Here is a 27,625-nt window from a genome sequence, read left to right as displayed (position 1 = left end):
AAATTACAAATGCTGCCCCCTACCCTAGAGAAGTTAGAAAGAAAGGCTATTTTCCTCTGAAAAAATGTCATCGGAGAAGATTTGAGGTTCCTGTTCCAAAAACAGAAAAGCCAAAAGGTAGCCTACTTATTTTATTGGTTGTGAGTAGGAATGCACGATATATCGGTGAACATATCAGAATCGGACGATATTAGCTCAAAATGCCAACATGTCAAAGCTGACGTGCATACCAATATAACGTAGGTACATGACGTAATGACCCCACGTAAAATGTTGCATTACACGTGCAACACAGCATTCCTAACCTAGCCGTGTGGATCGAGCAGTCATTTGAAAGAGAAATAACATTTCAGCGAGACAACTTAAAGGCGAAATCCATTAACAACCAAGATAATGGAATTCATTGCCCTTGACAATCAACCGTTCTCTGTTCTGGGTGATGTTGGTTTTCACCGACTGATCGAGCACTGGTACAAATGTTGCCCACCGGAGTGTAACTGACAGTTAGACTTACAGGTTATGTCGTTGTCTTTTGTTTGAATTGTTTATGTGTCCGCTGTGCGGGGAAATGATAATACAAGCGGAATTACGTAGCTAATACTGTTGTAACGGGGATCCTTATTGTAGCAACACACCTTTGGAGGGAAGGCAATCCTGCGCTGCGTTAGCTAAGTTTTCATGTCATCGGGTGTAGTTCATAAAGGTTGAAGAGTGTATGTTAGGATGAAGTGTGAATTCATGCCAGGAATAATAAGTGTGAAGTTTGATTTCCTCCCTTCTGTAATAAGCAGCCAATGAGGTATTTGTTCCTTTATTCATGTGTTAATCTGAACCTGTTATAACGCCGGTTAAACTGTTATGTATGTAAGCACTTCAGAGTTATACCAAGCTAATAAGTCACTCGTAAGATAAGGTCGTAAGAGTGTGCTTAACTGTATTTTTCATTTACTTTATAGTTCTCACGGAAGGTGATAATTCTGACTAAAACTACAGAATAAAGCCGCCAGTTAAAATCAAGGAACGGTTGTGCTCGTGGTTACTGAAGGGAGCTACAGTGAGAACTCAATGCTCTTCACGAGCAAGAGAGAAAGAAGAATCTCATCCAGCTGTAAAACGTCTACAAGATTCCCAAATCCTGGTAGACCTTGTCATCTGCCAGATAAGAGTGTTGCACCTACCTGCAAACTAAGAAGAAAATCTCCACATAAGGAAGCATCGTGAGGCAACATAAGGTCAAGACTAACAGGAAAGTCAGACACGCAAGTACAAGTCAAGGTGTTTGAAGGTGGTCCTAGCCTTCTGAACAGCTAATAAGAGACTTTAAGATTACAATTTGTAAGGACTGGAGATAGTTGTCTATTTCATAAAGACTCTGGTATTATGCATTTGCTCTTTCTATCTTAATGTATCGCTGGTATGTGTATTACTGAAAAATATTATTTGATACTTACTAAATATATATATATAGTCACAAACATTAAGGGTCAGCGTACACCTATTAATTCTATTTTCACTTGTAAGTTAATAGTGTAATTGTTTGGTAAGGTGTTTGTTCAAGCCTTTGTTTCAAGCATTATACATGTTTATACCACGTACTGAGGTATAAATGACAGTGAATTAGAGTATAAATTACCTACTCACTTATCCAAACCTTAGCTAGAATTGATTTGACTTGATTTAGAATGTCAGAAAGAGGTAGTTTCACTAAAGGTGATAGAGATGGGGTGGGTCAAGTTGAGCAGCTGCAGCAACACCTCGCAAACTTCGAGCCTTCATCAGAACAAACAGAGCAGCAGGAAGAGGTAGCACAACAAGAGCCACGAAAAGGTGAGAGGGTCCGCAGGTTAACTGAAAAGGGCAGAGAACTGCGCGACGAAAGGTGGAGACAGCTCGAACAACGTTTCAGGGTCAGCTATGAGAAGTGGAAGGCTCTGGTAAAGGAAGCAAAACTGTCACTGACAGGTTGTTGCTCTGAAGACCTACTAGAAGACCTCTTAAACAAGATTAGCCATACCTCTACAGAGCTAAACCGTGTCTATGTAAATGTGCGTCAAATCGACATTCCCGACAACGATATACGACGCAGAGTTGATACTTGTGAAGCAGTTACAATGTCTATTATCAAGACTGTAAGGTGTCATTTAAAAGGCAGGGAAGAAGGTCAAAGTAACCAGATAGAGTTGCACTGGAAGGACAGCAATTCCTTGTGCATGTCCGAACTCTCACATAAGTCAAGTCTCAACTATCAGCCCTCAAGTGCTTCCTCCCAGTCTCAAAGCAACTCAAAGGTCAACTCCAGATGCTCAAGCGTGTCATCTGTCAAGATACAAGAGGCTGCGGCGGAAGTTGCTGCTAACCAAGCAGCTTTAGAAGTAATGGTTAAGCAAGAACGCCAACTAGAAGAGCTTCAGCGACTCGAAGATGAAGATAAGAAGAGGACAGCGGAGCAAGAAGCTGAGGCTGTGAAACGCAGCTTAGAAGAAGCTAGGCTGCGAGTCAAGTTAGAGGTAGAAAATACTGCCAGACAAAGGACACTAGAAGACAAGCGTAGAGAGTTAGAGCGCCTAGAAGTGCTCAAGAAACTAAATGCTGCCAAGGCGCGAATGCAAGTGTATGAGCAAGATGAAAACTCAGAGGACGAGAAGAGAGAACTACTCTCTAACTGCAAATATGTGAAAGAAGTCATGCACAGAAGTGGCTCATTTCACAGTCTCTCACCACAACATGTGACAAGCACACAGCAAGAAGATGGCACCAAGACCATGTTCAGGTTACTAGCGGAAGCAATCAGTGAAAGCCGCCTCCCCATACCAGAACCAGTAACATTCAATGGAGAGCCTCTCTCGTACACTGACTGGAAGGTCTCTTTTCAGACTCTGATAGACAGGAAGAACATACCAACAACTGAGAAGATATATTACTTAAGAAAATATGTCGGTGGGCCTGCCAAGAAAGCCATCGAAAGTTACTTTATGTTAGGAACAGAATCAGCCTACCATGCTGCTTGGACCATTCTTGAAGAAAGGTACGGAAACAAATTCTTCATCGCCAAGTCTTTCAGAGATAAGCTCAATGCATGGCCTACGATAGGATCCAAGGACAGTCTTGAACTTAGAGACCTTGTAGACTTTCTTCGCAGCTGTGAAGCTGCTATGTCTCAGAATAAGGGCCTGGAGGTGCTTAATGACTGTAATGAAAACCAAAAGATCCTCGCTAAACTTCCAGATTGGCTAACTTCAAGATGGAATAGAAAGGTCACAGACATCTTAGAAGAAACGGAGATCTTTCCTAGCTTCAGTCAGTTTGTGAAGTTTCTCACAAGAGAAGCCAAGATTGCTTGCAATCCTGTAACATCCCTTCATGCTTTGAAACCAAGTGAAGATGGGAAACTTAAGACGCCAAGGATTCAAAACCCCGGAGCAAGGGTATTAGCAACTAACTCTGATGAGAAAGATACTGTTACTAGTTGTGTCTTCTGTGAGAAGTCAGGTCACAGTCTCCACAAATGCTGGAAGTTCATGGATAAGCCCACCGCAGAGCGACAGAAGTTTGTTCAAGAGAATAAGTTGTGCTTTGGCTGTTTAAAGCCTGGGCATCGATCGAAAGATTGTGATAACAGGAACACCTGCGACACGTGTCAGAGGAGGCATCCATCCTGCCTGCACGAAGATCGTACTAAAGAAAGGTTAAGGGATAGGAAGACCTCACAAGATAAGGGGACAAGAGCGTCAAGTGAGGCCATATCTAACAGAGTCGTAAGGGACATTAACACTCACACCTCAACAATCATTCCAGTATGGGTGTCAACCACAAGTGAGCCAGATCGTGAAGTTCTTGTGTATGCACTTCTTGACACCCAGAGCGACACCACTTTTATCCTTGAAGAGACAACAAAGGCTCTCAATACAAGGAAGGAGCCAGTCCAACTGAAACTCTCTACAATGGCTTCAAGAAATACCACTGTGCCCTGCCAGAAGCTGTCTGGTTTGCAGGTTAGAGGGTTTTACTTGGAGAAGAAAATCCCTCTGCCAACGACCTACTCGAGAGAGTTTATTCCTGCAAACAGAGATCATATTCCTACTCCAGAGACTGCAAGAGCATGGTCTCATCTTGAACACATTGCAGAGGAGATTGCTCCTCAACAGAGCTGTGATGTCGGTCTCTTAATTGGCTACAACTGCTCCCAGGCTCTCCTTCCAAGAGAAATTGTGTCTGGTAAGGGAAATCAGCCTTTTGCTCAGAGAACAGATCTTGGCTGGAGCATAGTCGGCTATGGAAATCCATGTATCGACTATGGCGACCCTATTGGAGTGAGTCATCGGGTTATCGTTAGACAGGTGATGCCAAGCCTTCAATCTTCTTCCAACCTCACAAATCAAGTACACTATGTTTGTAGAACACATGCAAGAGAGGTAATCACAACACTGGACATTATCAAGACGCTTGAATCTGACTTCAACGAGAGAGCTGCAGAAGAGGACCTCATATCTCAAGAGGATATCCGGTTCCTGAAGAAAATGAAAGAGGGCATCAGACGTAAGGACAATGGACATTATGAGATGCCGCTGCCGTTTAAGGAAGAAAGACCCAATCTGCCGAACAATAAACCATGTGCAGTTCACCGACTCAAGTGCCTGGAAAGGAGCCTAAGGAGAGACAAGCAGTACTACAAGGACTACACAGCATTCATGGAAGAGACTATAGCTTGTGGAGATGCTGAAAAGGTCTCTAAAGAGGAAATTAACAAGCATCCAGCATGGTATATCCCGCACCATGGAGTTTATCACCCACAAAAGCCTGGGAAGATACGAGTCGTCTTTGACTGCTCAGCTAAGTTTCGAGAGACGTCCTTGAATGATCATCTCCTTACCGGTCCAGAGTTGACAAACACATTGCTGGGCATCCTTTGTCGTTTTCGTAAGGGTCCAGTTGCAATCATGTGTGACGTAGAGTGCATGTTCCACCAGTTTCATGTGAAAGCAGAAGACCAAGATTATCTACGGTTCCTTTGGTGGGAGAACGGAGATCTAGAGTCTCAACCCTCAGCGTATCGTATGAAGGTCCACTTGTTCGGCGCAGCTTCATCTCCTGGTTGCGCCAACTATGGTCTCAAACATCTTGCTGCCGAAGGACGAGGAAGCTTCAGCGAGAAGTCTATCCAGTTCATAGAAAGGAACTTTTGTGTTGATGATGGGTTGACGAGCGTATCGTCTGAAGCTGAAGCGGCCCAGCTGGGGAAAGAAGCAAGAGAGCTTTGCAGCATCGGCAAACTTCGGTTGCACAAGTTTATCTCTAACACAATTCCCAAGGAAGAACGTGCCAAGGGTGCCAAAGACCTGGATATGGCTCTGGGTGAACCACACATGGAGAGAGCGCTTGGTGTACTGTGGTGTGTCGCATCAGACGAGTTCCAGTTTAGAGTAGTTGTCAAGGAACGCCCACTCACAAGAAGAGGAGTGTTGTCTACAGTAGCCTCTGTATATGATCCGCTTGGGTTTGTGGCACCCTTTGTCCTGGTGGGGAAGCAGATCTTGCAGCGGATGTGTCGTGACAGAATCGACTGGGATGACCCCCTTCCAGATGACCTACGTTCCCAGTGGGAATTCTGGCTCCAAGGTCTACAAAACTTGTCTGAAGTAAGGATCCAACGAAGCTACTTGCCATCAAGTTTCAAGGAGGTGCAGAGTTATGAGCTCCATCACTTCTCCGACGCTAGTACCTCAGGTTATGGAGAGTGCTCATACCTCAGAACAATCAGCACCGCAGGAGAGTTCATTGCTCCCTAGTTATGGCAAAGTCGAGTCGCCCCTTCCAAGGTTACGACCATACCACGACTGGAACTTTCAGCAGCGGTGGTAGCTGTTCGAACAAGTGACATGCTCAAAAAGGAGTTAGAGATACAAGGTCTACAGGAATACTTCTGGACAGAGTCGAAGGTAGTTCTTGGCTACATCAACAATGAAGCCAGAAGATTCCACGTCTTTGTAGCTAACCGTATTCAACGCATTAAACCTCCAACACAGACAGAAATGGAGTAAAGACAGAAGAAACGCAAGGATTAATGACATTGTCATTTTGCAAGATGATACTGCACCACGCAACCAGTGGAAATTGGCAAAGGTTACAGAAGTGTACCGGGACAGGATGGCCGGGTGAGAAGATTCAAGTTACTGATCAGCGACTCAACCGAAGATGAGAGAGGTAAACGCATCACCAAACCCACCTGTCTGGAGAGGCCCATCCATAAGACAGTCACCCTCCTGGAAGCCGATCAAGAAACCTGCAGACCCCTTTCACAGAAATCACTGGTGATTGGTGGGAGTGTAACTGACAGTTAGACTTACAGGTTATGTCGTTGTCTTTTGTTTGAATTGTTTATGTGTCCGCTGTGCGGGGAAATGATAATACAAGCGGAATTACGTAGCTAATACTGTTGTAACGGGATCCTTATTGTAGCAACACACCTTTGGAGGGAAGGCAATCCTGCGCTGCGTTAGCTAAGTTTTCATGTCATCGGGTGTAGTTCATAAAGGTTGAAGAGTGTATGTTAGGATGAAGTGTGAATTCATGCCAGGAATAATAAGTGTGAAGTTTGATTTCCTCCCTTCTGTAATAAGCAGCCAATGAGGTATTTGTTCCTTTATTCATGTGTTAATCTGAACCTGTTATAACGCCGGTTAAACTGTTATGTATGTAAGCACTTCAGAGTTATACCAAGCTAATAAGTCACTCGTAAGATAAGGTCGTAAGAGTGTGCTTAACTGTATTTTTCATTTACTTTATAGTTCTCACGGAAGGTGATAATTCTGACTAAAACTACAGAATAAAGCCGCCAGTTAAAATCAAGGAACGGTTGTGCTCGTGGTTACTGAAGGGAGCTACACGGAGTTACCCAGTAATAGCGTCACTGCTATCCGCTTCACGACATACGACATACGAACGCCATTTGGGTCTTTGCTTGTCAAATAACACAGTTCTATTATAGAATGTTGTGTGTTCTGTATTTGCAAGCCAAGCACCACCACTACTATCAGTAGCACTGTCAAAGCTGTACAAAGTCTGTAAACACTGGCCACGAACGATGTGCTTACAATACAGCGTTGGTAATAAATCATTACTTGTTTGACTGAAACTTCTGGGGTAGCTAGCTTTTAGCTTGGTACCTAGCTAGCACCTATGCAACCAGCCTGTAAACAATGACCATTAGAAACTGCAGTCATTTTCATTATTCTTTGCAATGATTTAGGAATCCTTGTGAGTAAGTATTAGCTAGGTAGCTTATTGTTGTTCACCTATTGAACTTCAGTTCATGAAAATAAATAGCTAGTCAGCTACTTCACCTTGTTGCCCAAAGCTAACGTCATAAGCAGCCAGCTAGCTTCATCTGGCTAGTGACAAATGACCGGACCAGGTTATGTGTTGTGAAGCTAGCCACAATAAGGATTAGGCACAATAGTGGAATTTGCGGTTTGTCTTGAAAATAAAAGTACCACTTTTGAAAGTGATGCAGGAGGTTACAATTGTTGGAATCATGCCATTATTTAGACTAGATAATGTTAAACAAGGTTGGAATGTGAGGCAATGAAATGGGGTATCAGTCTACTCAGTGAACCCACAGAACACAACTGTTTAGAGTTTACGTAAATATTAGCATTGTAGCTCTTATTGTGGGACTGTGACTGTGTGTGAAATCACCTTCCCAGTCAGCCTATTGTGTGTATTGCCATACATATTGCACTGTAAAGCTTTACATAAGGATTGGGGATCAATGAAATGGGGGGGATCAGTATACTCAATACCCAAAATATTTTTTCCCAACGTCGTCCTCAGATTTATCAGACTCCAAAGCATCCACGCAGTATTGGTTTTCCTCGGGAATAGTGTTCCTTTTGAATTGACCAACTAACTTGAAGTCTTCAAGATGGCAGACTGAACACAGCTGTTTAGACCACCTCAAGATTAGAACATAGTACTCAATGTCGGTAAATTAGACTAAATATTAGCACTACACAATCTGGTAGATAATAAACTTCAATCTGGATAACAAAACAAATCATATGACTACACAAATGTATCGACAAATATTACGAAAACAAGCAAGCTTGTACAAGCACATTCAACTATGTAAAGAAAAAAATATTTAATAAGAATATTTCATTCATTCAGATCTAAGATGTGTTATTTTAGTGTTCCCTTTATTTTTTGAGCAGTGTATATACAGATGGGCAAAAAAGTATTTAGTCAGCCACCAATTGTGTCAGTTCTCCAACTTAAAAAGATGAGAGATGCTTAAGCCAGTACAGAGGCTTAATCCAGGCCCATCTGAAGTTTGCTAGAGAGCATTTGGATGATCCAGAAGAAGATTGGGAGAATGTCATATGGTCAGATGAAACCAAAATATAACTTTTTGGTAAAAACTCAACTCGTCGTGTTTGGAGGACAAAGAATTCTGAGTTGAATCCAAAGAACATCATCCCTACTGTGAAGCATGGGGGTGGAAACATCATGCTTTGGGGCTGTTTTTCTGCAAAGGGACCCGGACGACTGATCCGTGTAAAGGAAAGAATGAATGGGGCCATGTATCGGGGCCATGTATCGTAATATAATATAAAAAAATGTTTAAAAAAATCATAAAACTGCATTAGCACTTACCAGTCCAGAAGTATGCCCTGTCCTTGCAGAAACAGCTCCTCAATGTTTGAATCATAACTGTTCACTCAAAGATTCCTCAAACAAAAACTCTGTCTCACTTTCCCAATCAATCTCTTCTATAATCTGGTGCAAATCTGTATACTTAGACTTGGACTTCGCTTTTCCTGATTTTATTCGCCATGATATCTTCAATGAAATCGTTGAAAAAATACTTTCCAAAATACTGCTTCCAAAATACTACTTTCCAAAACACTGCTGTTCGTAACAGCGTGACTGCAACTAGTCTGATGGTCAATGGTGAGAATGAAGTTCGTGATGCATGTGTTTACAAACAAGGGATGGTGGTCCAACCCATAACCATCACATACTGGCGTTTACCTCAGCTCATTGGCATTGTCGGAACTAGAAGCACTAACTTCCGCGACGCATATAAGGCCCTGCCCCGCCCTCCTTTCGGAAACGCTGACCACGACTCCATTTTGTTGATCCCTGCCAAAATAGCAGAATAGCAGTGATCCAAGGTTTTTCCAGCCCTGGTTGCGCAATCGATATGCTAATACAATTTAGGGAGTCTTGTTTTCAGATTAGCCTTGTTAAAATCCCCAGCTACAATGAATGCAGCCTCCGGATAAATGGATTTCAGTTTGCAAAGAGTCACATAAAGTTCGTTCAGAGCCATCGATGTGTCTGCTTGGGGGGGGAATATATACGGCTGTGATTATAATCGAAGAGAATTCCCTTGGTAGATAATGCGGTCGACATTTGATTGTGAGGAATTCTAAATCAGGTGAACAGAAGGACTTGAGTACCAGTATGTTGTTATGATCATGTCACGTTAACCATGAAGCATACGCCCCCGCCCCTCTTCTTACCAGAAAGATGTCTGTTTCTGTCTGCGCGATGCATGGAGAAACCAGTTGGCTGCACCGACTCCGATAGCGTCTCTCCAGTGAGCCATGTTTCCGTGAAGCAAAGAACGTTACAGTCTCTGATGTCCCTCTGGAATGCTACCCTTGCTCAGATTTCATCAACCTTGTTGTCAAGAGACTGGACATTGGCGAGAAGTATACTGGGAGGAGTGGTGCACGATGTGCCCGTCTCCGGAGTCTGACCAGAAGACCGCTTCGTTTCCCTCTTTTACGAAGTTGTTTTTTTGGGTCGCCGGCTGGGATCCATTCCGTTGTCCTGGGTGAAAGGCAGAACGCAGGATCCGCTTCGCGAAAGTCATATTCTTGGTCGTACTGATGGTGAGTTGACGCTGCTCTTATATTCAGTAGTTCTTCTCGACTGTATGTAATGAAACCTAAGATGACCTGGGGTACTAATGTAAGAAATAACACGTAAAAAAAAAAAACTGCATAGTTTCCTAGGAACGCAAAGCGAGGCGGCCATCTCTGTCGGCGCCGGAAGTACATCACTTGGGAGGAAATTAAAGGCTGCATTAGGGGAACAGTTGAGGATGATCCAGGAGAAGATTGAAGCCCAAAAAATTGCCGCAATGGCTCTGGCTGAAGTGAGGAGTATCCTGACCAAAGAGGAGGACGAGAGAATTTGTCAATGCTCTGGAGCTTAGGAGGCAGGAAGCGGCACAAAAAGCCCAGGAAATGCTAGAGGCTCAATTTTAGAAGGGAAAAGAGGAAAGGAGAGCACATGAGCAAGCAGAGAACGATAGGCTAGGGGAAGCAGAGGAGAAGGAGAGAGTAGAAAAAGAGGCTGTAAAAACCGAGGGAAGCTGAGAAGGCACATAAGGAGAAATTGGAGAAGAAAAAGGCAGAGAGAGAATAGCAAAGGAGAAGGCAGAGCTGGAAAGAATAGAGAAAGACTGGAAAAGGAGCGATCAACCAAAGAGAAGGCAGAAAAGGAAAGACTAGAGAAAGAGGGAGCAGAAAAGGAGAGGATGGAGAAGGAACCGGCCGCCAAGGAAAAGGAGAGGATGGAGAGAGAATGGGTAGCCAAAGAAAAATCTGAAAAGGAGATGGTAGTCAAAGAGAGGGCAGTGAAGGAGCAACAAGCCAAAGAGATGGCTGCTAAAGATCAAGAGTGGTTAGAGAATGAGCGCCTAGTCAAACCAAGGTCAAGATGGAACAGTTAACCCCCGGAGAAGGCAGGGAAGGACAGAGTTGAAAAAGAACGGGTATTCAAAGAAAAGGCAGAAACTGTATATCTGAATGGATCAGAAAGGTATATGCAATGTAGTGTTTGCTTCATCTTTTCTTCTGATTGGCTGGATGGGTGTTCCGCCATATTGTTTCCACCTATGCCACCCCTTCAGATATACACGTGTGTCTAAGGAGGGGCTAGGAATTGATTTGGAATTGAGCAAATATAATTGATGGTGCTGAACTCAATCACATTCAGGCCAAGCATTCATTAGTGTGTGGGTATCTGTCTTTCATTTGTGTACTTTTTGTACCCTGCAAATCACTGATAGTGCGTACACTACTTTAAATCTAGTTACAATGCAATATAAGAGCAACGACTAACATGTGTATTCTTTATTTTGCTACAAACATTTACATCATCCTACCATTTTCTAACATAAAGTGGTAATGTCAGAATAATGTCAAAAGACGACAGAAAAAAAACATTTCAGACTAGAGACATGAAGTAAGATCCATTTCAGACTAGAGACATGAAGTAAGATCCATTTCAGACTAGAGACATGAAGTAAGATCAACTCAGACTAGAGACATGAAGTAAGATCAACTCAGACTAGAGACATGAAGTAAGATCCATTTCAGACTAGAGACATGAAGTATGATCCATTTCAGACTAGAGACATGAAGTAAGATCCATTTCAGACTAGAGACATGAAGTAAGATCCATTTCAGACTAGAGACATGAAGTATGATCCATTTCAGACTAGAGACATGAAGTAAGATCCATTTCAGACTAGACATGAAGTAAGATCCATTTCAGACTAGAGACATGAAGTATGATCCATTTCAGACTAGAGACATGAAGTATGATCCATTTTTCAGACTAGAGACATGAAGTAAGATCCATTTCAGACTAGACATGAAGTAAGATCCATTTCAGACTAGAGACATGAAGTAAGATCCATTCAGACTAGAGACATGAAGTAAGATCCATTTCAGACTAGAGACATGAAGTAAGATCCATTTCAGACTAGAGACATGAAGTAAGATCCATTTCAGACTAGAGACATGAAGTAAGATCCATTTCAGACTAGAGACATGAAGTAAGATCCATTTCAGACTAGACATGAAGTAAGATCCATTTCAGACTAGAGACATGAAGTATGATCCATTTCAGACTAGACATGAAGTAAGATCCATTTTAGACTAGAGACATGAAGTAAGATCCATTTCAGACTAGAGACATGAAGTAAGATCCATTTCAGACTAGAGACATGAAGTAAGATCCATTTCAGACTAGAGACATGAAGTAAGATCCATTTCAAACTAGAGACATGAAGTAAGATCCATTTCAGACTAGAGACATGAAGTAAGATCCATTTCAGACTAGAGACATGAAGTAAGATCCATTTCAGACTAGAGACATGAAGTAAGATCCATTTCAGACTAGAGACATGAAGTATGATCCATTTCAGACTAGACATGAAGTAAGATCCATTTCAGACTAGAGACATGAAGTAAGATCCATTTCAGACTAGAGACATGAAGTAAGATCCATTTCAGACTAGACATGAAGTAAGATCCATTTCAGACTAGAGACATGAAGTAAGATGCATTTCAGACTAGACATGAAGTAAGATCCATTTCAGACTAGAGACATGAAGTAAGATGCATTTCAGACTAGACATGAAGTAAGATCCATTTCAGACTAGAGACATGAAGTAAGATCCATTTCAGACTAGAGACATGAAGTAAGATCAACTCAGACTAGAGACATGAAGTAAGATCTATTTCAGACTAGAGACATGAAGTAAGATCCATTTCAGACTAGAGACATGAAGTAAGATCAACTCAGACTAGAGACATGAAGTAAGATCAACTCAGACTAGAGACATGAAGTAAGATCCATTTCAGACTAAAGACATGAACTAAGATCCATTTCAGACTAGAGACATGAAGTAAGATCCATTTCAGACTAGAGACATGAAGTAAGATCCATTTCAGACTAGAGACATGAAGTAAGATCCATTTCAGACTAGATACATGAAGTAAGATCCATTTCAGACTAGAGACATGAAGTAAGATCCATTTCAGACTAGACATGAAGTAAGATCCATTTCAGACTAGAGACATGAAGTAAGATCCATTTCAGACTAGACATGAAGTAAGATCCATTTCAGACTAGAGACATGAAGTAAGATGCATTTCAGACTAGACATGAAGTAAGATCCATTTCAGACTAGAGACATGAAGTAAGATGCATTTCAGACTAGACATGAAGTAAGATCCATTTCAGACTAGAGACATGAAGTATGATCAACTCAGACTAGAGACATGAAGTATGATCCATTTCAGACTAGAGACATGAAGTAAGATCCATTTCAGACTAGAGACATGAAGTATGATCAACTCAGACTAGAGACATGAAGTATGATCCATTTCAGACTAGAGACATGAAGTAAGATCCATTTCAGACTAGAGACATGAAGTAAGATCCATTTCAGACTAGACATGAAGTAAGATCCATTTCAGACTAGAGACATGAAGTAAGATCCATTTCAGACTAGAGACATGAAGTAAGATCCATTTCAGACTAGAGACATGAAGTAAGATGCATTTCAGACTAGACATGAAGTAAGATCCATTTCAGACTAGAGACATGAAGTAAGATCCATTTCAGACTAGAGACATGAAGTAAGATCCATTTCAGACTAGAGACATGAAGTAAGATCCATTTCAGACTAGAGACATGAAGTAAGATCCATTTCAGACTAGAGACATGAAGTAAGATCCATTTCAGACTAGAGACATGAAGTAAGATCCATTTCAGACTAGACATGAAGTAAGATCCATTTCAGACTAGACATGAAGTATGATCCATTTCAGACTAGACATGAAGTAAGATCCATTTCAGACTAGAGACATGAAGTAAGATCCATTTCAGACTAGAGACATGAAGTAAGATCCATTTCAGACTAGAGACATGAAGTAAGATCCATTTCAGACTAGAGACATGAAGTAAGATCCATTTCAGACTAGACATGAAGTAAGATCCATTTCAGACTAGAGACATGAAGTATGATCCATTTCAGACTAGACATGAAGTAAGATCCATTTTAGACTAGAGACATGAAGTAAGATCCATTTCAGACTAGAGACATGAAGTAAGATCCATTTCAGACTAGAGACATGAAGTATGATCCATTTCAGACTAGACATGAAGTAAGATCCATTTCAGACTAGAGACATGAAGTAAGATCCATTTCAGACTAGAGACATGAAGTAAGATCCATTTCAGACTAGACATGAAGTAAGATCCATTTCAGACTAGACATGAAGTAAGATCCATTTCAGACTAGACATGAAGTAAGATCCATTTCAGACTAGAGACATGAAGTAAGATCCATTTCAGACTAGACATGAAGTAAGATCCATTTCAGACTAGACATGAAGTAAGATCCATTTCAGACTAGAGACATGAAGTAAGATGCATTTCAGACTAGACATGAAGTAAGATCCATTTCAGACTAGAGACATGAAGTAAGATCCATTTCAGACTAGAGACATGAAGTAAGATCCATTTCAGACTAGAGACATGAAGTAAGATCCATTTCAGACTAGAGACATGAAGTAAGATCCATTTCAGACTAGAGACATGAAGTAAGATCCATTTCAGACTAGAGACATGAAGTAAGATCCATTTCAGACTAGAGACATGAAGTAAGATCCATTTCAGACTAGAGACATGAAGTAAGATCCATTTCAGACTAGAGACATGAAGTAAGATCCATTTCAGACTAGACATGAAGTAAGATCCATTTCAGACTAGAGACATGAAGTAAGATCCATTTCAGACTAGAGACATGAAGTAAGATCCATTTCAGACTAGAGACATGAAGTAAGATCAACTCAGACTAGAGACATGAAGTAAGATCAACTCAGACTAGAGACATGAAGTAAGATCCATTTCAGACTAGAGACATGAAGTATGATCCATTTCAGACTAGAGACATGAAGTAAGATCCATTTCAGACTAGACATGAAGTAAGATCCATTTCAGACTAGAGACATGAAGTATGATCCATTTCAGACTAGAGACATGAAGTAAGATCCATTTCAGACTAGAGACATGAAGTAAGATCCATTTAAGACTAGACATGAGGTATGATCCATTTCAGACTAGACATGAAGTATGATCCATTTCAGACTAGACATGAAGTAAGATCCATTTCAGACTAGAGACATGAAGTATGATCCATTTCAGACTAGAGACATGAAGTATGATCAACTCAGACTAGAGACATGAAGTAAGATCCATTTCAGACTAGACATGAAGTAAGATCCATTTCAGACTAGAGACATGAAGTATGATCCATTTCAGACTAGAGACATGAAGTATGATCCATTTTTCAGACTAGAGACATGTAGTATGATCAACTCAGACTAGAGACATGAAGTATGATCCATTTCAGACTAGAGACATGAAGTATGATCAACTCAGACTAGAGACATGAAGTAAGATCCATTTAAGACTAGACATGAGGTATGATCCATTTCAGACTAGACATGAAGTAAGATCCATTTCAGACTAGACATGAAGTAAGATAATTTCAGACTAGAGACATGAAGTATGATCCATTTTCAGACTAGAGACATGAAGTATGATCCATTCAGACTAGAGACATGAAGTATGATCCATTTTTCAGACTAGAGACATGTAGTATGATCAACTCAGACTAGAGACATGAAGTATGATCCATTTCAGACTAGAGACATGAAGTAAGATCATTTGCTTGAAGCAATGTTTTTCTTCTCCATTTTGAAAACGAAACAGAGATATTTGTGTTAGTATAAGATGTTTCTCAGTGAATTGAAATGTCTGTGAAATACCCATCTCAAATACGAGCGCTAGAGACTCAATTGTTAACTGTCAACTGTGTGCTATCAGTTTTCGCTTTCCACTTATAGGCTAGTTAAATAATATTTATTGTGTTAGCTAGCTATTGTATTTTTTTTTGTGTGTGATGACAATAAGATTGATCCTTTAGAGAGAAATGTATCTGCAGTAAAAACCTGGGCACCTCTTTGCATATTATGTGAAAAGCCTTATGAAACCAGGCTGTACATAGATTTTTTTCGTAGATATTTCATTATGCCTTTTTAGTGAGAGGGTGAAACTCTCCGGGTGGAAAAACCTAGCAACTCTTTAGACCACTGTTATTGCCATTTACCAGTTGTAAATCCTACCTGTACTGTGTTATTGTTGCTGTAAAGGTATTATTTAGAAATTGGATGACAGAAAAAAACACTACCTTTTTTTAGAATCTTTGTTTTTGTGTCTTTGTGTTTGAAACAGCTGAGGTGTATTTTCATAATTAGATGTAGGCTATTTCTTAATTTTGTGTAGCATAAATCTTCTTAGGTGCTGGTAGTACTGCTGAAACACCAATTTCAGGTTATTTGTTGAATCATATCATTACTGACTTAGTTTTTGTTCCAAAAATGCAATTATACCAGATAAGGGAAGCTTGTATCCTCAATGTAAAGCCTCTGATTTATTAAAGATCAGTTCTCAAATTGGTGTGTGCTCCTTCAATAGCTATAACTACTTTATCTATAGCAACTTTCATACAAAATGTTGTAGCCCAACCCCAACCTGTTTCATCTTCAAGCATGTAGTACATATTTTGTTCTTTACATTAGTAGTAGTGCCCTTTTCGATCAGATTGCCAGTAGCCCTGATATGTGATTGATAAAATGTCAATGTTGACATTGCTTAGGGCATGGCCAGGACTGTCAAAGGATCCCCTTAAAACAACCAATCAAGTTGGGAGGGGGTTAATAGTTCAGGATGTTATATCCATCTGTGTGACTAATGGCCCATGGAAGTGTTCCCATACCTGCTGGATCAGGCACTGTTACGTCAAACTGTAAACCCAAGTCAGTTGTGCATTGTTGATGACTCATTTCATTTCCCTTAATCTTTACAGAAACTATTCTTTCATTTATTGGCCTTGTGGTTCAAAAGACCAGAGCTCGATCAATGTGTATTTTTGGTTCCGATAAAGATTTTTTGGGAGTGGGACAAAACTTATTTTTTTTACTGCGGGGAAATAAAAAGTGACATTTTCTACACTGACTTCTCATAATTTGGCATCCAAAAGAGCAATTGTCTAATCACTATGCTTCAGATATTGATTTCTTACATTGTGAGAATAATGATATGTGATGAGATTGACCGCAAGTGTTCAGACAAGTGATTCCCTTTTGTCATCCTATTTATAGAATATTGGTTATCGGCTGATAGCGATATATCGGTACAAGGCCGTTTTTTTTTTTATTTTAAATTTTTTATTTTTTTTTTATTTATTTTTTATATTTTTTATATCGATGAGCCAATATATCGGTCGGGCTCTACAAAATACCTAATTCTTTGGTTATTCTCACTTCTTGTAACATATGAATGTATTTAAATCAATCATATTCCTGACAGTTGAAATTGATACTCTTGTGAAATAGTTATTGTTTTGTCTGTGTTGCAAATAGACTAGCTGAGATTGGGTTTCTAGAGTTGTGTGGTGGTGAGAAATGGCTGCTTTTTTTTAACCTAATGTTTCACATGCCCACATGAACATTTCCAAACTAACAGGACTGAAGGAGAGTCCGGTTTCTGTGTCGCTGAGGGAAGCCAAGGAGGAATCTGCTGTGAAAGAACCAGGTAAGACCACACCTTCTTGAGTGATTGTTTTTCAAGGATTCCATGCAAGGGCCAAACTTAGTGTCCATTCATATTGCATAAAGGAAGGTATTATCTTACTCACACAAACATACTCTTCTTACCCAAAAAACACAGATGCATAATGTGATTTGATCCATCTTTCCCGACCAAGAGACAATGAGGTTGTGATACTACATTGAAAAAAATACTGTGATGTCAAAGACGCCTGTGTACATATCCTCACCAGATTTTTTTTACATTTATTTTGTTCGAGGACAGGTTAGAGTGGGTGTAACTCTCACTCAACTGAAGCCCTCTGGGCTTATTTGTTAAGAGAAAATGTATTTGTCCTGTCCTACGGCTGCAGTACCAGTCACATGTTTGGACACACCTACTCATTGAAGGGGTTTCCTTTATTTTTACATTGTAGAATAATAGTAAAGACATCAAAACTATGAAATAACACACATGGAATCATGTAGTAACCAAAAAGGTATTAAACAACAACAAAAAATGTTTTTGATTCTTCAAAGTAGCCACCCTTTGTCTTGATGACAGCTTTGCACACTCTTGGCATTCAGGTACACCTGGTTGAGAATTATTTTCCAACAGTCTTTTTAAGAAGTTCCCACATGTGGAGCACTTGTTGGCTGCGGGTGATTGTGGAGGCCAAGTCATCTGATGCAGCACTCCATCACTCTCCTTGGTCAAATAGCCCTTACACAGCCTGGAGGTGTGTTGGGTCATTGTCCTGTTGAAAAGCAAACGATATTCCCACTAAGCGCAAACCAGATGGGATGGAGCATCGCTGCAGAATGCTGTGGTAGCCATGCTGGTTAAGGGTGCCTTGAATTCTAAATAAATCACAGACAGTGTCACCACCAAAGCACACCCACACCATCAGACCTCCTCCTCCATGCTTCATGGTGGGAACTACACGGGGGAGATCATCCGTTCACCTACTCTGCATCTCACAAAAACAAGGCGGTTGGAACCAAAAATCTCAAATTTGGACTCATCAGACCAAATGATAGATTTCCACTGGTCTAATGTCCATTGGTCATGTTTCTTGGCTCTTCTTATTGTTGTACTTTAGTAGTGGTTTCTTTATAGCAATTTGACCATGAATGCCTGATTTCACGCAGTCTCCGAACAGTTGTTGAGATGTCTGTTACATGAACTCTGTGAAGCATTTATTTGGACTGCAATTTCTGCAGCAGAGGTAACTCTGGATCTTCCTTTCCTGTGGTGGTCCTCATTAGAGCCAGTTTCATCATAGCGCTTGATGGTTTTTGCGACTGCACTTTCAAAGTTCAAGAAATGTTTCTGGATTGACTGACCATGTCTTAAAGTAATGATGGGCTGTTGTGTATTGCTATTGTTATTTTACTGCTGCTCTTTACTTGTTACTTTAATTTATTTTTCTTATCTGTATTTTTTTTTTTGCATTGTTGGTTAGGGGCTCGTAAGTAAGCATTTCACTAAGGTTTTTGTATTCGGCGCATGTGACTAATTACATTTGATTTGATTATTTGAGCTGTTCTTGCCATAATATTGACTTGGTCTTTTACCAAATAGGGTTATATTTTGTATACCACCCCTACCTTGTCACGATACAACTGATTGGCTCAAATGAATTAAGAAGCAAAGAAATTCCACAAATTAACATTTTACCAAGGCACACCTGTTAATTGAGGTGAATTGCAGGTGATTACCTCATGAAGCTTGTCGAGAGAATGCCACAGGTGTGCAAAGCTGTCAAGGCAAAGGGTGGCTACTTTAAAGAATCTCAAATATAAAAGATATTTGGATTTGTTTAACACTTTTGTTGGTTACTACATGATTCCATGTGTATTATTTCATAGTTTTGATGTCTTCGCCATTATTCTACAATGTTTCGTTACACAGATAAACATCTCAAAACACCACCTAGTATAGGAGTGTTGGAAATCCTCATTCAATGTGCTGGGCAGAGTTTGCACTGTAGGACCCGTGGAACGACCCACAACCGGTACACATTCTCTAGCATGACTTTGGTATTTGGTCAGCGACTGTCACAAAGGGAAGGTATTTGAATGACAAAACGTATGCATGAATTCCGGCCAGCAGAACCCCATACAGCTACAAAAACAAATGATGGAGTCGTGCTACACTGCCTGGCCATGCAGTACTGTCAACTCGTCTAAAAATGAAGGACAAAAATCAATGTAAGCTGTGGTTTGTATCTCAAAGAGAGGGTAAAACTCCCACTTACGACAGATGCGTTTTGACAAACATGTCTTCATAAGGATAGAGTCCCTGCCCTAAACGAATGTCATTGGATTGTAAAATTCAACTTTTGAGCCGAGCCCATTGTTAAGTAAGTTGTCCAGACAACAGAGAGGACTGAGGAAGAAGAGCAGCATCCACCAACCCCCGTCACAGGATCTGCAGGCCCTTGAAGGGGGGAGTCCGAATGCTGAGGGAGCTCTAGTCAAATCGGAAGCTACCTCTGAGGATTCTTTTGAGGGGAAACTGGAGGTTAAAGCAGGCTCATTTGAGGCTCTCTGAGGCTGCTGTCCAGGTAGTGGAAGGTGAATACCCCTCTTGATAAAACATGGTCTGTCCCAATCCCACCAGGGTACGAATGTAAACATCATTATCACCTGCTACATACTGTCATCATGGCTTATATCAACTGCTGTTCCATTTCCTCCATGTGTAGCTAAGCATAGTCCCATCAACATGTCAGTCTGTTGGCATACAGTTTCAGTGGGGAGATATGTGTACTGTGACTCTTGAGGAAAATATATTCCACTCACTCTGTTGCTGTGCTTCATTGCAGAATAATGGAATCACAGAATATAATTGGTTTCTGTCCATTTGCAATAGCAATACATGTCCTGTCTGTTCCTTCCAGATGCTGTCCCCCCTCCTGATGATGATGGTATATTTTCTCTGTTTCCGTCTTAACCATCAGACTGTAACATTCACTAGCCTATCCACTGACCTTTTTAATGTCGTTACTCATAACAGTTGATGGATCTCAGAACACGGATGTGGAATCTGAAATCCAAGGTTTGTGTGACTCAGACTAATAGTGAATGATAGAAGTAGTCAAGAGCTTGTAGTGCTCTTCTCTCCACTCACCTCAGTCATGTAGCATCGTTGGTGCCGGCCACACAGAGACGGATCAAATGCCCGAAGAAGACATTACACATCCATGATCAGTAAAAAAATTGACAAATTTCAACTTTGGCTGTCTTATCTCTGCAAGCCCTCAAAGTATGAACCCATAGAAGAACCATTGGTCCGATCCGTTTTGGATGGATACTAAATCGGCACCAGCCTCTTTATCCATTATTTCGTGTCACTCGTTCTTATCATCCCGATTTGGAATTCAATAAAAAGCTGCTATTCAGATTCAGAGATCTTATCGTAACATTGATTTATTTTTTGTATTGAGAATGCTCTGCCGCACAGGTTATGATAATACCTTTGGAAAGATGAGGCAATTGCTAGGCTCCATTCATTTAATACTATACCTTTTAACCCTACTGTGATGGCTCATCCTTCTGAAAAGGCTGGAGAAGTCAAAGCAATGGCAGGACCAGTAACCTGCTTGGCCCAGTGCTTCCTCTCCTATTCCCATAGAAAATGTTTCTTAACTAGACCCTGGATGTTGCTTTGGGGACCTTGAGAACCACCCGAAAAGGTAGCCGGAGTGTTTCTGGCAACTGTACAAACTGATACGACCCGCCTGGGGAAAGTAATAATGGGGAAGCCCTGGATTGGCCCACTACCTACCAATAAAAGCATTCTGTACCTGTCAATGGCCACAACAGCAAAAGGCTAAAGCACATAACTGCAAACCGGCGTAGTTTGAAATGCCATCAAGCTCAGTTTAACCCTAGTTAAAAAAGCTTCTGCTGTACAGTATGGTGTGACTGCCTTCCAAGTTTCAGTATTTATTCTCTCTTCCTCAAGCTTCATGTCAATGTCATTTCAGCTGCTGTCCCTCTCCCCCCGATATCGGATGATTTTATCCCAGGTATGTGTTACGTCTCCTCTTAATTTAATGTGACAACAATTATAAACACATGCTATGTCATAGCAATGGCTTGCACAACATGTTATAATAAATCTCAAAATAGGCTCTTTTACATACTCTTACTGTAACAGAGTGGCGCAGCGGTCTAAGTCACTGCATCTCAGTGCAAGAGGCGTCACTACAGTTCCTGGTTCGAATCCAGGCTGTATCACGTCTGGCGCACAATTGGCCCAGCGTCATCCGGGTTTGGTTTGGGTAGTTCTAAATAATAATTCATTATTAACTTGCCTAGTTATAAAAACGTTCAATAAATCTAAAAAATATATATATATATATTCATTAGAGATGCATCTCTCCAGTTTTTAAGATTATTAGATACAGTACCAGTCAAAAGTTTGGACATAGCTACTCATTCAAGGGTTTTTTCTTTAGTTTTACTATTTTCTACATTGTAGAATAATAGTAAAGACATCAACTATGAAATAACACATGAAATCATGTAGTAACCAAAAAACTGTTAAACAAATCATAATATATTTGAGATTCAAATTAGGTCATCAGATGCAGCACTCCTTGGTCAAATAGCCCATACTCAGCCTGGAGGTATATTTTGGGTCATTTTCCTTTTGAAAAATAAATTATAGTCCCACTAAGCGCAAAGCAGATGGGATGGCGTATTGCTGCAGAATGCTGTGGTAGCCATGCAGGTGAAGTGTGCCTTGAATTAAAAATAAATTGCGATATTGTCCCCAACAAAGCACCATCATACCATCTCCTCCATGCTTCACGGTCTGAACCACACATGCAGAGATCATCCAGTCACCTACTCTGCGTCTCACAAAGACACTGCAGTTGGAATCAAAAATATCACATTTGGACTCATTTTCCACCGGTCTAATGTCCATTGCTTGTATTTCTTGACTCACACCCAGTCTTCTCTGAACAGTTGATGTTGAGATGTGTCTGTTACTTAAACTCCGTGAAGCATTTATTTGGGCTGCGTTTTCTGAGGCTGTTAACTCTCTAATAAACTTATCCTCTGCAGCAGAGGTAACTATTTGTCTTCCTTTCCTGTGGCAGTCCTCGTGAGAGCCAGTTTCATCTTAGAGCTTGATGGTTATTGTGACTGCACTTGAAGAAACTTTCAAAGTTCTTGACATTTTCCGTATTGACTGACCTTCATGTCTTAAAGTAATGATGATGGACTGTCGTTTCTCTGCTTATTTGAGCTGTTCTTGCCATAATATGGACTTGGTCTTTTACCAAATAGGGCTTCTGTATACCACCACTACCTCATCACAACACAACTGGCTGAAATGCATTAAGAAGGAAAGACATTTCACAAATTAACTTTTAACAAGGCACACCTGTTAATTGAAATGCATTCCATGTGACTACTTCATGAAGCTGGTTGAGAGAATGCCAAGAGTGTGCAAAGCTGTCATCGAGGCAAAGGGTATTGACTTTTGGAATCATGTAGTAACCAAAAAAGTGTTAAACAAATCCAAATATTTTATATTTGAGATTCTTCAAAGTCGACAACCTTTGTCTCTATGACAGCTTTCCACACTGTTGGCATTCTCTCAACCAACTTGAAGAATCTCAAATCTAAAATATATTTGGAGTTTTTTTTGGTTACTACATGTTTCCAAATGAAATAAAAAAAGAAAAACACTGCAATGAGTGGGTGTGTCCACTTCTGTCTGGTACTGTATATATTTATGATTATTTTTTGCTCAGAACTTGGGGGGGCCAAAGAAAACCACAGGCCGCCAGTTGTGGAACCCTGGCCTAGGGCTGTTCAGCATGCAAAATGACATGTAGATCAATGACACTCAACACAGTTACGTGCTTAGTTCCACACTGAAGGAGAGGATGCACCAGTTGTCACAAAAGATGACTCATTTTCACAAGGTAGGCGGAAAGTAATAGAAGCAAAACATTTTAGTAACGTTTGAGTCGATTTTCTGACCGCTACATTTGGATCGGTTTGGGGTCAGTGGGACCGTTACGATTGCATCTTAAACATTTTGAATCCAGAGTCGTTACATCCCTACTACTTATCGTACCAGTACCCTTTATAAGCTGCTCTGTGTTTTAGCATGATAGTTAACGTTTTTAAATGTTCTGTCTTGTCTCTCCTTAGATGATAGTAGAGATGACGCAACACATCCTTATGGTTAGTATGTCTTCAATTTTGTTTTACCATGTGTCTTTAACTCATCCATACTTACATGAGTCTGTTTTGCATTTATTTTTTAGAGGATGAAAACGATGCCATTGACACGAAAGGAGGTGAGATTCAGAATGTTTTGATTTATTCATTGGACAAATACTCTTCTACTCTCCTTCCTTGCCTTCTCCTTGGTTAACTGGTCTTAACTGTAACCTTGCACTGAATACTAAGCAGACATATTTGCACTAAATAAACTGGATGTATATTTTCAGAATTGGTTGAGAAGGCACAGCCACAGCAGACACTAGGTAAGCTGCAGTACTGATTCTACATTTATATGTTTCCATATGACCATTGGTGATGGTGTGTTTATTAGACGTTGTGAATGGTCTGTATCTACTTTGTGTATTTATGACGTGTTTTATTTGCTTGTCTTGCAGAAGAATCAAAGCAATACAACAACCAACCAGGCTCCCCGGAGACAAAGGAAACAGGTGCATGCATGCACACACAAACACCAATGGAATATCTTAGATAAGTCCCCAATCTTACATATGGCACTGAAATCTAATCTTTAGTACAACTGCGATACAATGCAGAGGCTGAATCAGTCCCAGAACCGGAGGCTGACGTGGAACCAGAGGTGGAATCTGTTCCGGAACCGGAGGCTGACGTGGAACCAGAGGTGGAATCTGTTCTGGAACTGGAAGCTGAATTTGTTCCAGAACTGAAAGGTTAGGAGTATAACACGTGTTATACCATAGTCTCAAACCATTGCTTTTTAAAGGAACATTCTCACTTAGAGCTCCTGTGAATAGTGTTGATTTCTTACTGTAAGTGCAGTGTACCTGCTCACCTGTACGTGTGGATTGTAGCTGAGGAGCCAGTGGTGGTAGAGGACAAAACACCATAGGTTAGATTCAGAACGTCGGCACACCAACAACACACACGTTCACGCTTTATTCTCAGTAAACATTTGTGCCGGATGTTTTTTTGGGGTGGTTCCCATAGCTGCTGCAGCACCCCCTGAAGGAAAAACTAATTTAAAAAAATTGTCACTTATTGACATTTAATGAGTTGGCTGTAAGATGTTCAATAGACCTGTATCACTACATGACTAGGTATCAAAGTCACACAGTTCCTCTTAAATAAGCCTTGACTGATTAAACCGGCCCGTCAGTATCCTCTTGTGGTCATTAACTGCAAGGACAATGTTGTGGTGTGACGAACCCTGCCTACACAGCAGTAGGGGAAAAACCCACTGGTCTGAAGATGGAAGTGTGGAGTGCACTTTAAAAAGCCCCCCAGATCCCTGGCCTATGGCCTGTATCCAATGTCATGAAAAAACAGACCTCTACAATGTCAAGTGTCTATTATTGCAGAGTGTTTGTAATGCTATGTATTGGTCAGTGAGAGACTTTGAAGCCACCGGTCGGCCATATTGGCCCTCCCCAGAACAAGCAAGAATGTCCTTAAGAATGAATGGAATTCTACAGTATTTCTGTTAAATGTTTCAAGGACAAAATTACATGTATTTTTTGTTTTGGGTGAAGTGGGTACCGTAATATTAGAACTTTCAAAAAATATACTTTGAGGAAAATGTTTTATTATTTACATATATAATTTTTATGTTTAGCTCACATAATATAATTTAAAAGTAGGGTGTCTGTAATAAAATAAACATGGCAAAAACCAATGTAGACATTAATTCATGCATTTCATGGTAGGGGAGTGCCAAGATGGTGGCTTCAGCACAGTCATTTAGTGTCTACTATATATAAATCATTGATTTGCTGCTGTTGGTGTTATTGTTTACTTTACTGTGTTGGTGGACACCAGTTTATTCTCAATATAATCCTTTAAATAAACCTTTGTTTTTTCCAAGAAAATCATTATGCTTTTTAAACCAGATCTGTTCTTGGGGCTTAAATGTGTCTTTCTTTATAAGAACTATTGAAAATCTTGTAATGTTTTTTAGACCATGCTTTAGTTACATGGATCTGAAAATCTTTATTCAATATTTGTTATTTGTGCTGCCACAGTATGTTGCTAGCATTCATTTGTCTAGCTGTCATTTTCTTCCCTTTGTATATCGTTCAGAAAATGCTGAGGACCATCCCAAGGATCAGCTTAAAGAAAAAGGTAATTGCTTATTTTATCTATATTTTTATGGCGGACATGAGTTTTACAGAAGCAAGATAGCAATGGGTGGTCGACCCTCCTGGAGAGCTGGGGTTTTGTTCCACCGCTACTGACGCACCTACTAATTCTCCTCCTCGGGGACCTTGATTTACTGAATCGGGTGTTTAAGTGTAGGCCTGTAGCAAAATCGTGCACACGCCGAAGCTCTGCAGGAGGGTTGTTCACTTCCGCACCATAGTATTGTAGTTATTGTCCTCCGTCGACATTACGCTGTGTCAGTCGTTTAATTGTGAATACTGATGTCATTGAAATGAGTCACAATGAGGAAGTGACTTCAGAGTAGAAAATAACCGTGATTACAGTGTGCTCTGCCATTTTCACTGAGAAACTGCATACAATAGTCACATGCTGAGGTTGCAGCCACACACACTTCAATTTTTTTTGTTTAACCTTTATTTAACTAGGCAAGGCAGTTAAGAACAAATTCTTATTTACAATGACGGCCTAGGAACAGTGGGTTAACTACCTTGTTCAGGGGCAGAACGAGAGATTTTTACCTTGTCAGCTCGGGGATTCGATCTAGCAACCTTTCGGTTAATGGCCCAACGCTCTAACCACTAGGCTACCTGCCGCCCCTGGTTGGAATGGTTGGTTGGAATGATCCAACCAACCCCTCAGTGAGGTTCTGTTCTTCGTTTCAGCCAAAAAGAAGAAGCCCAAACTCTTGAATAAATTTGAGAAAACGATCAAGACGGAGATTGACGCTGCTGAGAAGTTACGTAAAAAGGTAGTCTGGTGTTGTCCTCTTTATAAGCCTGTGCAAGGTTTTAATGAACATGTTGTTATCTTGAAAGTAAATGGCTGAATCCATGCTGATCTGTTGTCTTGTTTCACCACCCAGGGGAAAGTGGAAGAGGCTGTCCGGGCTTTTGAAACTCTAGTGCTGCAGTATCCTCAGAGTCCCAGATGTCGCTATGGGAAAGCCCTGGTGAGAACAACGTCTCAATTTTCCTGGTTTATTTTGAACTGGTCGAACAATTTGTAACCGTTTAACACTTAGTGTTTTACACTTTAACAAAACACTTAAATACTGTATACTATGAGCATAAACAAATTGCACCCATGTACAAATAGGGAAAATACCTGAAATGTTGTAGGGCTCATTGTGTGTGTGCTATGTGAGTTCAGGCTGAGGATGGTCTGGCAGAGAAGATGCTCAGCAACGACATGCTGCAGAAGGCCATCGGCACATACAAGGAGGCGTCAGAGCTGCCCAACGCCACACCTGACCTCATCAAGGCCACACTGAAGAAACGGGCTGAGCGTCAGCAGTTCCTCGGTAATACACAAGGCCCAGCATGCTGGAGTGACCGCACACAAACACATATTTTTGAAGGGAGAGAGGATATTATATTGTCCATTTCTCCTGTGTACTAAGTTTGAATACCAATTTGGACTCAGATTAATAGAAAAGGGGTTGTAGTGGTTGTCTTTCTCATGTAGATTTTATTTATTATATATTTTTTATAACTGAGATTTCTGGGGAGTCTGGTTGTACATAGGGTGACTCCCCCCCCTCTCTCTCTTTCTGGTGTAGGTCGTATGAGGGGTGCCTTGGCCACGTTGGAGAAACTGGTACAGATCTTCCCTGAGGACATGGCCCTGAAGAACGATCTGGGTGTGGCCCACCTGCTCATCGGAGACAACAACAGTGCCAAGAGGGTCTACGAGGAGGTGAGCCAAAGTCGTCACCATATTGGTGAAACAATGTGTAGAAAATGGATTGCTATTGTGTTGCACTTTTTCAC

At 40.7% G+C, this 27,625-nt stretch overlaps 1 protein-coding gene across 13 annotated transcripts in view; it reads left to right on the top strand.

Annotated features, from left to right (window-relative positions):
• The window catches only part of LOC118361765 (aspartyl/asparaginyl beta-hydroxylase-like), a 53,705-nt gene that overhangs the window by 21,046 nt on the left and 5,034 nt on the right, over positions 1 to 27,625 (top strand). For 6 of the 13 annotated variants that reach the window (XM_035741963.1, XM_035741972.2, XM_035741967.2 and 3 more), the window contains 14 exons: positions 17,401 to 17,469; positions 20,369 to 20,395; positions 20,485 to 20,526; positions 21,458 to 21,499; positions 23,646 to 23,678; positions 23,762 to 23,794; positions 23,948 to 23,983; positions 24,116 to 24,169; positions 24,254 to 24,409; positions 25,776 to 25,817; positions 26,519 to 26,604; positions 26,719 to 26,805; positions 27,006 to 27,156; positions 27,415 to 27,551. In XM_035741963.1, coding sequence (XP_035597856.1) covers positions 17,401 to 17,469; positions 20,369 to 20,395; positions 20,485 to 20,526; positions 21,458 to 21,499; positions 23,646 to 23,678; positions 23,762 to 23,794; positions 23,948 to 23,983; positions 24,116 to 24,169; positions 24,254 to 24,409; positions 25,776 to 25,817; positions 26,519 to 26,604; positions 26,719 to 26,805; positions 27,006 to 27,156; positions 27,415 to 27,551 — 995 coding nt within the window. The remainder of the gene's footprint in view (positions 1 to 17,400; positions 17,470 to 20,368; positions 20,396 to 20,484; positions 20,527 to 21,457; positions 21,500 to 23,645; positions 23,679 to 23,761; positions 23,795 to 23,947; positions 23,984 to 24,115; positions 24,170 to 24,253; positions 24,410 to 25,775; positions 25,818 to 26,518; positions 26,605 to 26,718; positions 26,806 to 27,005; positions 27,157 to 27,414; positions 27,552 to 27,625) is intronic. The other 7 variants (XM_035741966.2, XM_035741971.2, XM_035741974.2 and 4 more) reach the window with 4 other exon arrangements.

The sequence above is a fragment of the Oncorhynchus keta genome, chromosome 28 (assembly GCF_023373465.1).
Source record: "Oncorhynchus keta strain PuntledgeMale-10-30-2019 chromosome 28, Oket_V2, whole genome shotgun sequence".
In the NCBI taxonomy this organism is placed as follows: Eukaryota; Metazoa; Chordata; class Actinopteri; order Salmoniformes; family Salmonidae; genus Oncorhynchus; species Oncorhynchus keta.
The sequence above is the reverse complement of the archived record's forward strand: the minus strand, read 5'-3'. Positions and strand labels throughout refer to the sequence as shown.